The sequence below is a fragment of the Bombus pyrosoma genome, linkage group LG3, assembly GCF_014825855.1.
Source record: "Bombus pyrosoma isolate SC7728 linkage group LG3, ASM1482585v1, whole genome shotgun sequence".
Lineage (NCBI taxonomy): Eukaryota > Metazoa > Arthropoda > Insecta > Hymenoptera > Apidae > Bombus > Bombus pyrosoma.
The window spans coordinates 641,539-657,749 of NC_057772.1; the positions used below are offsets into that span (position 1 = coordinate 641,539).

Here is a 16,211-nt window from a genome sequence, read left to right on the forward strand (position 1 = left end):
TATCCGAACGATCAAGCGTTTTCCTGAGCACTTGTACAACGTTGCCATATTAGATTTTACACTTTCTCAGACCTGGACGAATCTTGTGTATTATAACCGCAGTTGTAATATCACAACTACTACTGTCACGAATACCATTGCGATAGAACGGGGTTGAAACGAAAATTAAATCTCGCGTAGTAGTACCTATGCACGGTTTGCAGCGAGCTGGTCAGAGAGAAAGTACATACCTAACTGAGAGTGGATAAATCGATATCGAAGGAAGATTGAAATATAACATTTCGATTTCATAGCGACTTTTAACGTTACCCGAAATAGTAAATAAACGATATTCTTTTTCTTTTTACATTTCATTGCTCCTAACCCCGTGACTCGCCGTTTGCAAAATCTTCTTTGCTTAGAAGTTAATTTTTAGTTAACTTCCGAATCTTCGATTATAAAAACAAGTTAAATTTACAATTACAAATATAATATAAGCGTAATGGCGCGACACGTTATTTTCTTATATTCAATTAGATCGCAACGTCGAAGAAACGAATAAACAGCATATCTCTGTAGCAAGTTTAGAGAGTGAGACATTGAATAGCAATGGAAAAGAGAAATTGAGTTTGCGAGTTTTATATCGTATGGACGAATATCCGAGAAACTTTGATACTCTGAAAATCCTTGCGATTAAAACGGATCGACTGCACGTGCGAAGTTTCTCATGTTGCGTTCGTTGGCGCACCGGGAAGAGATTACCAGAACGGATCTCACGCGGTGCACTTAATCAGGTCGCAATTAATCCGGTTGCTTCCCCGTTGAGTACAGTTAGACAAAAATGTGGACGCGACGAGTGTCCTGGCGTTCGCCGCCGCTGCAGCGTCGCGAAACGCCGCAAGAATTGGAGCGTGCAGCGAGAATCTGTTCGGGTTGTGTCCATTAACGTCGTGCGTCGCACCGTGAAAAAGCCACGCGAGGAACGGTCCCGTGTAACCGAACCCATCATATTCCGCTTCCTCCGAGTCATCGTTCGTTGATGAACGTCGTTAACTTATACGTATCTTTTTTTCTTTTTCAGGTGAGTCTAAAGGAAAGTCCATACCTAAGAGTAGTCGACATGATTCTCGGAAAAGACGAGGTGAGTCGTAAGCGAGTCGAAGCTGAACGATAAACTTCAATTTTATTAAAACGTTAGACTTTCAGAGCGGTCGTTAAAACACCGGACGCGTTTGATCCGGTAAAAATATTGGCGCAGCGCGATCGTTCTTAGCTGTATATGGAGAACGATCGATAATTATGTTTTTCTTGTTGGGCGGTTGATATAAATCTCGATGATGCTTCAGCGTCAAGAAACGCTGAAAATTCGAAAGTTGGCCTACGCTCGACTAAAATTGACAAGCATCTATAAATATAGCATTTGAAAGCGTTAGCAGCCATCGTTGTTATATTCGTGTAACTGTTTCGGCTCTGTTGTGTTGCGAGCGTAACGCGTTGGACGTTGGATGGTCGCGCCGTTGTTTCGTAAGATCGAAACCGTTATCGCTTCGTTGTCAGCGACGTTTCATCGTCACTGCGCTTATTTGGACTCTCGAAAAGCGCCGGAGAACCTACGCCAACGGGACAGAAACTCGACGATCGAGTCGAAGAACAATAAGGCTTGTTGAGCAAGGTGACGGTAATTTAACGAGTACAATAGGGCATACAAACTAACTGGAAAGAAATTGCGCTTTGTGTACGATTGATAGCGTTGCGAAGCGCCCCTTGGATCGTAGTCGCGAAATTAATCGCTTATTTTCGAACAAAGTGGAAGAAATGTCTTTTTATTAGGAAAAGAATTTTCTTCTTTCAACCGCATTTAATTTGAATAAACCTTGAACATCGCAACTTTGAATAAATCTTCAAAGATATTTTCTTGTACAAACCTTATGCGAAACGTGCGTCGCGAAACAATAACCCGATGTACAATTCGTGCCGACGATCATCTTATTAATAGGTATTGTTAGGTGCGCGTTGCCTTGGCAGAAAGAAATTAACCGCAAGGTTACGAACGCTGGAATGCCGTAGGCGCGAACCGAACAACAGGATTAACTAATTACACGAACAATTAAGCTAATTGGATTGAGAAGGCTGACACGAACGTCTCCGCCCTGAATGTCTCCGTCTCTTGTTTCTTCTTTAACGAATTCCAATGTTCCTTCCTTTCGCTTCGTTCGTTTTTCCTCGCAACACCTTTTTGTCGTATTACACGGAGCGTCGAAAAATTCATCGCTGTCGATGACTTTTACGTATCGTTCACTCGGCATTCTTGAAAATATCTCTCAAATAATACACTTGGTATTCGAAATAATTATTTGTACCAACGAGTATCAAATTTATTTGTTGTATAAAACTATTTATACCAAAAACGTTATTCCAATTCTACTCTACTGCGTATACCTGAATATCATCTACCTGGAAATTGAATTTTAAAGAGCGAAGTGGTAGCCGAAACACGATTTTTTACTTTCGTACCGTTTCCAGGTAGCACGCCGTAAAAGTTTAATTATTCGCGGCGAGATTTTAAATAAGATTTCTTTTTCTCCCGGCCACTGCTTTTTTTCATTCTGGCTGGCTGGAATTCTCGCGTTGATGACATTATAAATGTTGTACCAACCAACGTTGTTTGCCAACAATCCTCTGTCGATGGGAACGAAGAGCGATACGAGTGAAAGTTTTACGAGAAGGTGGAAAATTGGCGTTATCCCTTTGGTCGAAAAAAATAGGTATCGCTGAGTGAAAAGTACGTACACAGAGGACGATTCGGTTCTAGTTGACTAGAGTTAGACGACGTCAAACTGTCTGCTAGCGGGTTATTGAACGAAAAAGCTGAACGAGTAAAGTTGTAGAGAATGACAGCTTGTTGTCGCGATTAAAACGAGAGTAAAAATTGTAGGAATTAACGTACGTCGAATAACTAAACGAAATCATACGTAGAATGTAAAATTAAACGTCATAGAAGAAGTATTTTATACAATTTATTTTAACGATTCGAAAATCAATTGATCGATCTTTTTTTCGTCGCGTGTCATAAAAAAGTAGTAGCTCTTTTTACAAATTGTAGCAATTTGAGTAACGATAGCCAGTATTATGTACAGGATTGTACTGTATTATAAGGGATAACAAAATTATTAGCGTTAACGCGAATAATAAATGCTCCAGAATCAACAACGTGAAATTATTTAATTGCAATTTCTTGTAGTTTAACAAAAATACGAATTTGAAATCGAACGACTTACGTACATACGTATATAGGAAACTACAAGTTCAACCACAGTTGCAGTTGCAAGAGTACAGAAAATAACGTTACCGTTAGTTATCGCTACGGTCGGTACATCGAAGCGTATTTTTCCGCTATTACCGACGTTCGGTCAATTAGTATGGCTTCTTTACGCACGACGCCCTTCGATCGACTCTCTGGCTTCGTATCATTTTTCAAACAGCGGTACTCGGAAATAATAATCTCGATTACTAAAACTCACCACGAGGGGCTGATCGCGCTCTGGTCCCATTATATGTATCAACGAACGATAAAACGGTTATATTTTTGATTAAATGATATCTCGTACGAATATTTCAAATAGATACACGTACTAGAAATATGGTTAAAATGTTTCGAATATATAATCATCGATCCGATTCGTATATATTTCGATAAAAATGCAACAAAGATAGAGGATAAATTTATTTGATCGATTTTAGTATCGAATTGAAGGTGGAAGCCGGTATCGACACTACGGACGCTTATGTATGTATGTGCCGAGAAGCGCACCAACAACCATTAATGGTCACACACCCCCTACAAGGTGGAGTAGTAGAAGATCATGGTCGATCGTATAAGGCGTTCCATTCGTCGGATCGTTGACCGTGCAAGGTGATACCGTATTGTTCACCTACGGTCCTCTCTTCTTGCGCGAGCAAATCAATTTCCACTCAAAGACTACTTAACCTCTTTTACTTCTGTCCGCCTCTTCTACTTTCCACGTTCTACGGCCACACGGTGCTTTCTAATGCGTCAAAGGTATCGCGTGACTTTCGTGGAAAGTCATTTTCCAACCACGTAGATGGCGATTTCGTTGCTAATTAAAACCGTGCCTTTATGCCACGATCCCGCATGAGCTTGTCGCAACTTTTATCGTAATTTACGTCTTGGTCCGTTAACTTTGTATCGAGTTGACGTAGTACGGTAAAAGTTATCTCTAGTTTCGATAAGCTCGTAAGCTAACTTGTTTTATAAATTGCTAAAAAGAAGTTTAAATTCGGAATACGATATAAAGATCTCTTTCTTCTCTCGTCGTTAGTGTCGATGTATTTCATTCGAATTCGTTTTATTTCATATTAAGAAATAAGGGGCAGTTTAAAAAACGAAAATAATACAGCTTTCGAATAATCTTAATGTTATTTTAATTTCGCTTCGTGTACGTTCTACGTAGTACTCGCTGTACTTTTAAATATGGAAAGCGAGATCTCTCCGAATATGCGAGCCGCTTCGTTACGACTGTATCGTACTTGTATCTTTATATGGGTGAATTTCATTTTCACTTTGTTCGATCAAACGTAGTCTCATCGCGCGTTAAGCGTATTATCTTTCGCGATAACAATCTGTATTATTTTGCAAATGAATTCTTTAGAAATGCTACTTTCACCGTCAAAAGTTACGTCGTTGCGTACCAACCGCGTTAATTCGTAACTTTACCAGATTCCAATCTGGTGATCAGTGTTAATAATTTATAATAATATAAAAACTGAAATGAGAAGGAAATTAAGATAAACTAGGAATAAACTAAAAATAACAAAAATTCCTTAGCCGAGAGTTAAATTTATCAAGGTGTAATCTATCGAAAATAATCGCGCCGCTATATCGATTTAATTTCCTATCTTAATAAATAAACGATTGGAAGGAAAATGGAGGGAAAAGGATCATTGCACGAACCGTTGCTGCGCTGACGATTCAGCGGAGAATCGTGAATCATAGAAAACCGGAGTCTTCTTCTAGACGGATCTGATCCAGGTGTTAACTTACAGACGCGATATCGAGGAAGGTGTTTCGGCGGTATGAAAGTGGCAAGGGGATGCAAGAATCGCGTTTCCAAGTTCATTTCGTGCATGCCAGACGGGAAATTTTAATTTCTGTCTCGAGGCTACTCCGTCCGGTACCCGTTGCCACGTCGCTTTCACACCACTCGTGTCTCTCCCTTTCAAATTTCACTCCTTTCCCACGTCTGTTCGCCACGCGTTAGCCAACCATTCTTCGAATTTCAGTAAACGCGCTTTCTTCGAAGCTATCGCACGTTTTCGTCGCAGTTTTTCTCGTTATGATCGTTAAGATGCTAAAATCAGAACAACAACGATTGGTCATTTTTGTACGATCGATTGCCCATAATTCCGTTCTGTTCCAACCTTGGAAAGTCGTTCGATCTACGATTCTAATTTACGTAAGCCATGCAATGCTTTCACGATTTTGCGACTCACTGAAAAATGTCGTAAAATTCCTGGTCGTTCCTTCTTACCTGTTAATTCGTTCTGACGTTGCAACTCGAGCAGCTCCGGTCGCATCGTAACTCGCCACTGTAGTCGTGCGTCTCTGTGGTCGTTGTTTAGTCACGTATACGTTCTCCATGTTGCATCGTTTCGCCGGACTCTCTCTCTCTCTCTCTCTCTGCTTCTTTTCTTTCTCGTTCTTCCTCCGGCTGGATCGCGACGATCCCGCGCCTCCTTTCCACCCATCCGCTGCTGGACGTTACGCTGCTACATGCTACGTAGCGTTAAATTTCGACTGCCTCGTGTTCCACCGCAAAAAGCGATCGGTAACGGTTACACGTGTCTTAAATTACATAAACAGTTACGTTAGCGAAATTGTTGCACGCACGATACGTAAGTGCGACAACGTTTGTACGCCGCGCTGTGATAAAAACGCCTCCGCGTCGAAATCCATCGGTATAACGAGCGAAAGATATTTGTTTTTAATATCCTCCGTTAAAGCATCGTCTACCATCGAACCGATCCTCTTTTGCCTTTCACGTACGATATTTTTTATAATACGAATGAGCAAACTATCCGGTAAATATAAATATCCGGTAAAAGAGAACAACAGTCGCAATGCTACGAAAGAGAAAAGAAATATGGATAATGTCTATTATCGATTTAGTAATTTCACGAGTTTTTCTTTCTTTTTCTCTATGATAATTGAAAGTGAACCGTCTGATTAAGTTTATCGAATCTTATTAATCAGTTCTGTATTACGTAGTCTACGAGCCTAGCGTGGTATCGGTGTAACGGAGTAAGAATAAACAACATGCAACGAATAAAAGGAGACGTGACGAATAAAACTATATAGGCGTGTTATAAAGAGGGTTTTATCTTCCCATTGATTCCACGACAGTCCATCCTTTTCTTCGTTATCTGTCCTCCGCTTCCAACGTACTCCGATGCCGCCGCCCTTCGTCTTTCGTAGACTTTTCTATTACTTGGAATGCTTCTACGCTCTCCCGTCCTCTCGCATCTGCATCCGTCTTTCGTCTCGTTCTCTCTCGAATTCCTCGAGCTTTCACCGAACTCTGCCGTGCTTCGTCTCTATTTCGTCGTTTTACTACTCCCTTCCTGTTCGCTTGCTTCGACACGAAGAATCGTTCGTTTTAAATTCATGTCCACCCTGTCGTTTCTACGCTCCAAGCACGAACAGTCGCGATACGATCTTGTTTTTCGTTGGAAAAAGGGACAGGGAAATCCTTGGGTATAGGTCGAAAATAGGTACTTTAGGAGTACTCTTTGAAGATATTAGATTTTTTGTTTATTCTCCGAAGATGATTTCTAATTCCTTCCAACTATCCGATATCTTGGATTATTTTACCTCTGACGTTTAGCTGAATTTTGCGCTTCGTTTTATACCTTTCCTCGAATCAAGAAAAACGTTGAAAATATTTCTCTCTATCCTCGTATCGGACACTAACCCGATGGATTAGCGATTGGTCGATGTACGTACAAGTATTTCGAGATCGATGCTTCTCGAAAGACGAACGAGTTTCGACGCAAAGCCGAACGAAAAAGTATCGCTCGGAACGGAACAAAGTGCTCGCCGTTCTTATTCAGATGCCGTCGTCGCGATGCAAATGCTAGATGCAAATGGCTATGGGAAGGGAAGGGGGGCGGAAGTGGTTCGCTCACGGGTACGGATCACGCTCCGTTATTTCCTGGCAGACGCGAGTCGATTCGGCGACCCTGTGCACAGTGCACGCGCGTTCCTTTTAATCCACGAAACCGAACCTCCGTGGTGAGCCGTTTTTAAACTGGCACGGCGACGCAACACGCGTTCCTTGGTTCTGACGGCGGAGCACGACGATTAGTTATCGACGGATATACATACACACGCATCGAGTTGCGAGGGGTTCTTTAACGATCGTTGTCGGAAAGATTCTTCCAACTTTAACGGAAGATCTACCGATATTTTTGGAACGGCGGTATCTAAAAACGATAAATCGTCGCATCGACGAATCCGGTACATTTGCACTGCTATTTAAGTCGATCGGCGATCTAAACGTATAGTCTACCGACTTTGCGAGAAGATAAAAAGTACCGTTTCCAATGGTTAAAGCGCGATTAATTAACGAATCGATTAATCGATAGGTTTTATACCCAAAATAATGGCTTCGCAGCAGCGTCCTAATTAAGACTCTGCTAAGCTACAGCGAACAGTTAATATCCTTCAAGAGCAACTTACAAAATCTTACCACTTCAGATAGCTAAGCATTTTTCCCTCTCCAGTGTAATATATCAAACTGAAGAACAAACGTTATAAGATAAGAACGAAAACGTAAAAATAGCCATTCGTTACGTCGTATAAAACAAAGGCGTGTCTATATAGTTTAAAAATATGTTGGGATAATTCTCAGTGCCACGAGACAATCGTATGTATTAGCGAATAATCTACGCGTCGTATAGTTTTAGCGCGTCTCTTATATTTTGAAATCAGATCGAGTTTTAGTGAGATAATGTTTCTATGAATATTATAGCTGCAATTTTGTTTATCGTTTTCTATTCACTAGCATCAAGTCTGTCGCTGATCGGACGGGAAAACGAAGAAAGTTATGTATACGTAGTTCTGGAGTATATTTGCGTGACGTGCCTCTTAAAAGGCCCTTCTATCGGAGGTCTGCGTAATTTTTTTGTTACCATTAACTCGAGAAGGAATCTAAACTCGATTTACGGCAGCCTTTCAGGCAGAAATTCAAGGTATTTCGGTATCCTGTATAGCTTGTGCCGGAAATAAAACAGTATTCTTAGCGGCGCAGTCGTGAATATGTACCGCAGCTTCCGGTACACACGTTCGGTTCATTTGTTTCTTTTAATAACGAGATTTCGACGTGGAAAGAATCACAAAACGCGAATAGCCACAAATGACTCGAGCCGCGTCGCATACGAATTAGTCGAAACCTTAACACGAACGTACATTCGATCGTAAATATCCAGTGGCTTTTGTTTTCTTTAACTCGATACACCACGTGCGCGCGTTTTCACAGAAAATTCATTATTTTCCACCGTTTATAAGAAAGAGAGTGAAACATGCTTTCGGTATGCTGGGAAATGGCAATCGCTGTGCGTTTAAGGGCTGATATTTATTTATTTCGTCTCGTCGTTGGAATTTCGTTCGATGTACGTTTGTATCGAGTACGTTTGTCGATAAATTCAGTCGGTTCTTTGACGGAATCAATTTTCCCTTTACCTGTTCCTTCGTAGACGTGGCTTCAGTTTTTCGGCACTTTCTTTTTGTCAGTTTTCATCTTTTCACACTTTCCTCTCAGCTTCTTTTGTTCCTCCTCGAGAATCGCGAGCCATTGCTCCCTTGATCCACAAAATGAAATAGGTGGTATCGTATCCAAGTGTTCGTAGTACGCATCCCACTTGTTTATGAAATACTCCGCCATGTCGCACTTGGGCCAGGGTTTCGCTTTGCACGAAGGACCTTTCACAGATAATTAGTTTTCGACGTAGCGTAGGAAAATAAGATTTATGAAATTAGCGTGTATTTCAGAATTCTATAAAATACGTAATAAGAAATATACTGGCATGCGTACGAAAGGAGTTGCTTGGTTGATCAGTTTAAGGAAGCTAGATTCGTTTAAGAATGTACGTATATACGAAGGAATCGCGGCTGCACGTTATCACGATGAAATTCATCTTCCGTATTGTCCGAATTATCTGCTGCCCGGTTGTCTAACTTTGGTCCCCGTTAAAAAAACCACAATTTAAAATAACGCTCCTCGTAATGAATTTGCAATTTGTAATTTATAATTTGTACGATTTTATAATGGTTTTATAATTTTTCTCCCTGTTGCACCGGATGAAAAGTCGTATTTTCAACTAGAAATACGCGCGATATAGACATTTTTTCGTCGTTATACAAATTAATTTCAGTTAAAAGTTTCTTTTCTTCCCCCTCCCCTTTTGAGAAAATAAGTATATCTGTTTATCGTAAATTATTTACCACCGCAGGGAGTACGCGGACAATCGTGTTGTAGCCCGTTTCGATGGTAGCAATCGCAATCTATGTAAACTACTCCTGCACACAGTTCCCGAGACTTAATTTTTTTCAAACGGATCTTGTTCGTCGGTTTTTCCAACAATTTCTTCGACTTCGAATCTCCATTTTTTGACCGTGGGTTCGCGCGCTGAACTTGCTGAGACTTTTCAACGTTCTCTGCCTAGAAAACATCTCGTACTTAGTCCTTCGTCGCATTAAAATCCGTCGTTCGTTACGATTTCTCGTCCGAACATTACGAGTTTACGATTAAACAAGTAGATTCGTTTAACTAAATGTTCGTTTAATTGGCTATTGCGTAAAAGTTTGAAAATGGGATTCTAGTAATTTCTCAGGCATAAATTCAAATTAGCAGTTTGACGTCGGTATGCTGCCGCCTGCCTGTAGTCTCACCTGGCGCACAATTTTGCAAGGTAAATATGTAAATGGAAAACGCGGCAACGCTTGGAAAAATAAAATACGTCGTTTCGCGTCTGCCGTTGGCAACGCTTGAAAAACACAAGACGTCGATTCACGTCTCCCGACGTCCTCGGCTGTGTTATGTATGGATAATGAATTTCATAATACTCGTTCGAACATCGCGAACGTCGTAAGCTACGGAATAAATGATTTTATTTTCAACCTTGCTGTAACGAATAAGACGAATAATATCTCGTATATTCGACGCTAAGTATCTCTGAACCTATTAAATCCATCCAAATTCTCAACTTTCCTTGAAAATCTATGCTGTCTACGTTACAGTATCTACGCTATAGAGAATGTCCATCTTAATAAATACGCTTTGCACAATTTTTCATTAGAAGCAATTTTATTAAACGAGTTGCACCGTAAATTACAATTTCACTTGCAAAGCGGCTACGATTTTTCAACGGTTACTGACACTCATACATATCGTACAGACTCGACCAAGACGCGTCCGAACATCTTTTAGGGAAAAATAAAGAAAAGGAATACGAGTCGACCCTGGTTATTCCCTTAAGTTCATCGAAGGCCAACGAAATGAAACCAACCTGTGTGGTTTCGTTGGTTTGTGGTTAGTTGGGACATGCATCGATTCGTTCCGTACATTGCATCTCTTTCCTTTTTAATTCGAGCACGATGTTTGGAACAGGCAAAGTGCACTGATCCTGAAGACCGTTCCTCTTTGAACGACATGCTTCGTAGCGAATCAGTATATTCGGAGGCATATATTCCCTATACCGAGTCAGCAATTCCTCCGACGTAATTCGAGGAACACCCTTCGGCTTTGTACAATCCTCTGCATCGCTTTCGGATAGTGGATCCCTCGTTTTGTCCACAACTGTACACGGTACCAAAAGATATTTCTGCGTTTTAACGTCGGTAGAGTCGGTCTGCGATTCTGGATGTTGCTGAAGCGTACTCGAACATGATTTTGATCTATCCGTAGACTGTTGCCTACGATCAGAAGCGACAGCGTTGGTACGAGGTTTTCGACAATTTGGCTCGAACGAATTTGAACACGACTTAGGTTCGGGCGTTGGCTGACAGCAATAAGCAGGACAAACTTGTCTTCTCGGCTCCCGTTTCGAGGTATTTGGTTTATCGACGCGAGAGGAATCAAGGCCGTTTCTACGTTTCACTGCCGGCAAATCGCGCTTAATATCGCTAACATGCTTCTCTTTTGGTTGCTTCGTGCTTGGACAAGTAGCTGCGTAATTCAATGGCGAACACTGGAATTTTGAAGCAGGTTCTTCGAAGCCTTTGACCTGAAAACGATCTTCTTCGTCGATAGTATCGGCTGATCGTTGGATTATCCTAGCAGTCGGCCCTTCCTCGCAAGCCTTAGATTCCATGTAACCGTAATAATCTTCACCCCGTGGAAAAGTGATCATTCGTGTTTCCGGTCCACGCTCGTCGATCTTCGTTTCGAGAATACCGTGTGAACACGGTCCCGATTTCTCCGGTGGGCAGATAAAACCCACAGCCGTGGGCCGGTCGCTATCTCGAGGCACGCGCGTCTCGAAACACCTTTTCCCTCCAACGTTCCTGTCGTTTTTCAAGCATTTGGTGATCCTAGCTGTCGCCTGTTTCTTAGTCGCGGTACAACCGAAGAACGTCACAGGTGCGTCGCGCTCTTCCACGTTACAATGGGAGTCTGGGCCGTTCTCTTCGATCGTTGGGCCGTACGCGACTTTGGAATACGGTTTGTCCGGATGTTTGTCGCCTTTTTTGATGTGCAACGTCGTTATCTTATCCGAGCCATTCGAGGACAGATCTTCTGTGGGAACCAAGACGGCTCTAGCGACTGGTCCCTCTGAACATTCGCGGGATTCCAGGCAAAAGGTCATAGGACGTTTCGCTATTGGACACGATTCGTTAGATGTCGTCGAATCTTCTCGAGGATAAGACGCGATCCTGGAAGAGAAGTTGGTTTACTTGAAGCGAACGAAGGTGCCGAACAAGTTTCGAGTTTAATTTTCCTTTTGCCAAAGTTGCAACGATATAGGAAATTACGTTACTCGAGTTGACTTCTCTAAAAATGTATGTATTTTTGAGATAGTTGTTCTTCGCAGAGGTTCTAGTAAAGATTATGGTAATAAATTCGTCGCTGGAGAATCGTAGGTGGTAATTAATTACAGCTCATAGTACGTTACGTCCTTCCTACCTGGCCGATGGTCCAAATTTTGTCGCTTTCGTCTCGACGAGCAAATTTATCTTCTGGGTGGCTGTGCACCGATCCCCGGGAATTTGGACGATATGCGCCACAGGTTGATCACCTTCGAAACGACACTCCAGCAACGTAGATCCTGGTGGATAGCGCGGACAGCAGGTGGGTAGCGTGTTTGCTGGATGTTGAACGTCACGACGCTGTAGGAATCGAATTACATACAGCTCGTATTGTCCACTTGTCGTTGCCTCTTTCTTTTTGTCTGGTTGCCTTTCGCGAACCATCTTCCACGTTTTTGTCCGAGCCGAGTTACGCTCTCTAAATAGCTCACGCCAAGCTATTTTCCTACGCAATTTGATAGTTTTCGGCAAACGAACACGTTGCACGTTTTAGGGAACAAACGAGCTAGAATCTTACGCATAATCGGACTGTTTTGACTCGATTGTTACAACAATATAGTCATATTCGTTCGATTCTCCAACCCTTCGCCTTTTTACTGCCGTAAAAGTAACGAAACCCCGTACTACGCGAGTTGCGCTAAAATTTCACTACGCATTTTGCGTCATACATCCGTTAAGTATCGATGATTTTTTTAAAAAATTGATTTATTACAGATTTATCGTACCGATTCTTCCGCTTTTATTTGGTGTTGTTGGATTATAGGTAACGCGTAATATAATTTCGCTTATGCACTTTCAAGATAGAAAGAGGAGTACATGGTTTACTTACGCTTCCTCGGTCTTTCCCGTTGTATGATTCGTAATTTTTAGGATTGCATGGGAAATTTAACAATAAATTACAATTCGCAATCGCGCTTCTACTTCGCAGAGAAAAGATCGGAAAGAAGCTAACGGTTAATAACGTTTGTCATTTGCGTGAAATTGCGTTCAATTTACGGAAATAAACGATTATAAGTTTAATAGTTATAAATTACCTTATAAAGAATCTCGTTCGAAGAAGAACGTACAAAATTTCTGAATAAAATTTTTTATCTAAATAATTTTTCTTTTTAATTCTTTTCTTTCCTTTTTAATACGGAAAACTTTATAGTAATTGTACTAATCGTGTTTCTTACATTTTGTATTCGAGGACCTAAACTAATTTGAAGAAAATACTTAGCGTCGAATATTTATAATTCCCTTAACACCAATTGTTCAAACATCTAATCGTTCGAGTAAATAGGTAGATATCAAGATTCGTAAGGTTATCTGTGGAACTTGAAGGGAAAGGTTAAAAATCGATCTAGACTCTTACTACCGTGACTCAAAATTCATTGTTGCACGAACGAGATTGATTTTTGTTTTCGCACCAGTGAATTTCTTACCTCGCGAGAAACAGCTTGTAGTTGTTTTTCGATTTCGCTGCAAACGCCTACCAGCTGAGAGTCATCGATGTTCTTGCTAAAAGGGCAGAGTTCGATATTAAAAAAACATGTATTTCGTTTAAAGCATCGTGCGATTAACATCGCGTTGGCAAATAATTCGTTCGCGTAGATGCAAGGGGGTCGTACAATGAAAAATAGCTTTTAAACAACAAAGAAATATCCAGTGTGCCATTTTTCTTATCGTTATTATTACGATAGTGCTCGAAGGTACTGTGTTCTTATTGAAAGAAATTCACCGCTGCTCTAGAAAGATAAGTTTCTAAATCCTCTTTGTACGAAATAAATGTCTGTGTCTATGTTTTAGATTTACCCCTCTGTACATTAACACGCAACTAAGAATCGGTCTGTGTATACAACGGCGGGCCGATGGCTCGATTCCAGAGCATTGATTTGCATTGCTTGCGAATTTCGCATTGCTCGTTGAACTAGTCAGCAGGATTGGCCGTTCATTGATTCAAATCCGAAATAAGCGCGCTGGCGAATGTCCAGCCAGCGTATGCAAATCTCTCGGCCACTCCCCTATAAAAAGAAACTTGACGTTATGGTACAGCTGCACCCTTCTACTGCGCATCGTTCTCTCGTTCATAATTCGAACCCGTTGCACTTTTCTTTTTGTCAAATTGTATTTTCCAGTGGACGCGCATTCAGATTCGTTAGAAGCAATCTAATCGCGTCTAAATACTATCCTAAATAACGTGTCGCACGTTGAACGAGTTACGGGAATCGTTCGGGAGTACACGCGTCGCTATTAGTACAAAGAAATTTGTATTTACGATATACGTGTACATAGGTAATTTGAATTTCCTAGAATGTTTTGTTATGCGTAATTTAAAAAAAGAAAAAAAAGTTTATCTTTTATAACAGTCTGTTAGAGTTATTAAGAAAATATTAATAATATTGTTCTGTATAAGACGTAACAGAAATGAAAAGTCTTGTATTTTTTAATTACGTTCAGTTTTACTTATATTCTGTAATGTATCGGTAATATCAAATCCATCGAAGAAAATCCACCCCAAATTGAAAAAAACGGAAACAGAAGATTGTATAAACCACAAATAGTGCGTTAACTTTCAGTGAGCGAAGACGGTACGATCCACTTCTTTTTTCATTGTTTCTTTACCGGCGTTACATCTGACCGGTTATAGCAATTGATACGTTGGAAATTTTCTATATCACTTTCACGGATTTAAAACGGAATGCTAATGCATAACCATTCATTCGGTTAGATAAACTTGACGTTTTATCCCTTACGATCAAAGTGAAAGTGATTCTATCTAATAGAATTAAAATAAACGTTATCTCGTTTAAAACGATCATTTGTGAAAATTTACGCAAACCGACTACGATTATATATTTGGATACTTACGCTTGAGGAATATTAGTTTCCGGTACACGCGTATTCTTTGCAACAGCCGCCATAATTTTCTAGATTATGTATCCTCTTCATTGGTATGTCACTTGAGTATGAGACTTGAGTGCATACCTCGTACACTCATAAAATACACGCATAATTTAAGAATTTTCGATAAAAACTTATGTTTTCACAAAAATTTTAAAGCTTCCACATGTTTCTACCGCCTGAAGCCTGATGCGTAGTAATTCTTTCTTCTGTTTCCGATTCTGCTATTCGTAGCAATTGAAAAATCGAGAATATATTCAAACGGAACGCACTGTCCTCTAATCGATCGTAGCAAAATAATACATATGTATTTCGAGAAGTAGCAATTTCTTACACTGTAAAACGTGCGACGTCTATCTTTATATTTTCGCGTCAATTCTTATAACACAGGATAATCCAAACATCTAATTCGTTCATGTTGGATTTCAAAAAATTTTGTCCCATATTACAACTATTTAAATGACATTTGTAATTAACAGCGTGTTAACGTTTCACAACATATGTATTTGTACAACTTCCACTTATACATCTTGAATAAGTATAAACGCGTTGTAATAGAGTTTAAAGATAAATAAAGGTTTATTACAGATGTAAAGTGTACAACGTGACTCCCGGTGTGCTTATGCAAATAATATAAATCATCGAGCCTTCACTGGTGGCGGTGTTCCCTTTCCAAGCTGGATAAAACGAGGATTGTAAAACGTTAGTGCGACATGCAGCTACACACAAAGTTAATCTAATTGAAAATATATGTCGTTTTATCGGATCGTAATTCCTTATCGGGTCTGCCGCAGTCGTGAAAAGATCCTGCAGCGTCGTGGTGCCATAAATACCATGGCATACCGCGGTAAAATTAAACACGAGTATTCTTGTTCGAGTTACTAGTATTCGAATATGGCTATAGTATTGAAAAACTTACGAAATTTAGACTATGTTTCGATACTGTATATTACAGCCTTAGAGAGAGAGAGAGAGAGAGAGAGAGAGAGATCGTGACATAAATACTCTCTTTTTCAAATCTTACCTCTGCCAAGTTGTACCAGTTACTTCCGAAAATCAACCGCTGGATCAAGAAAACAAACCGGCTAATATCGATTATTTCTCGAGGATCGCGAAGAAGAAACCAGGTAAACGACCAGACAAAATATCAGCTGGTAGGTACATGTATCGACGCTACATGCGAGTGCCTATTCAAACAACAGGGCGGACGCTACCTATAGCTATGCGGTTTCGTTACGGTCGAACG

The 16,211-nt window shown here is 40.6% G+C and overlaps 2 protein-coding genes across 18 annotated transcripts in view; one reads left to right on the forward strand and one right to left on the reverse strand.

Annotated features, from left to right (window-relative positions):
• LOC122565716 (ras GTPase-activating protein raskol) overlaps positions 1-16,211 on the forward strand; it is a 259,030-nt gene that overhangs the window by 166,807 nt on the left and 76,012 nt on the right. For 13 of the 17 annotated variants that reach the window (XM_043721976.1, XM_043721977.1, XM_043721982.1 and 10 more), the window contains one exon: positions 1,061-1,120. The exons of the other annotated variants lie outside the window; for them this stretch is intronic. In XM_043721976.1, coding sequence (XP_043577911.1) covers positions 1,061-1,120 — 60 coding nt within the window. The remainder of the gene's footprint in view (positions 1-1,060; positions 1,121-16,211) is intronic. 17 annotated transcript variants of the gene reach the window in all.
• Positions 10,588-15,528, reverse strand: LOC122565746. The gene is made up of 4 exons (XM_043722046.1): positions 14,933-15,528; positions 13,507-13,582; positions 12,180-12,382; positions 10,588-11,929 (listed from the first exon to the last, which is right to left on the reverse strand). Exons 1-4 carry the CDS (start codon positions 14,983-14,985, stop codon positions 10,588-10,590), a joined length of 1,674 nt encoding a protein of 557 aa, XP_043577981.1. The 5' UTR covers positions 14,986-15,528.

Excerpts from the sequence above, each read along its gene's own strand:
- LOC122565746 (XM_043722046.1), bottom strand. The coding sequence starts at position 14,985 with ATGGCGGCTGTTGCAAAGAATACGCGTGTACCGGAAACTAATATTCCT. Across the intron at positions 13,583-14,932 it reads GAAACTAATATTCCTCAAGC|CAAGAACATCGATGACTCTC; the intron begins GTAAGTATCCAA and ends CTGCCCTTTTAG. Across the intron at positions 11,930-12,179 it reads AAATTTGGACCATCGGCCAG|GATCGCGTCTTATCCTCGAG; the intron begins GTAGGAAGGACG and ends CTTCTCTTCCAG.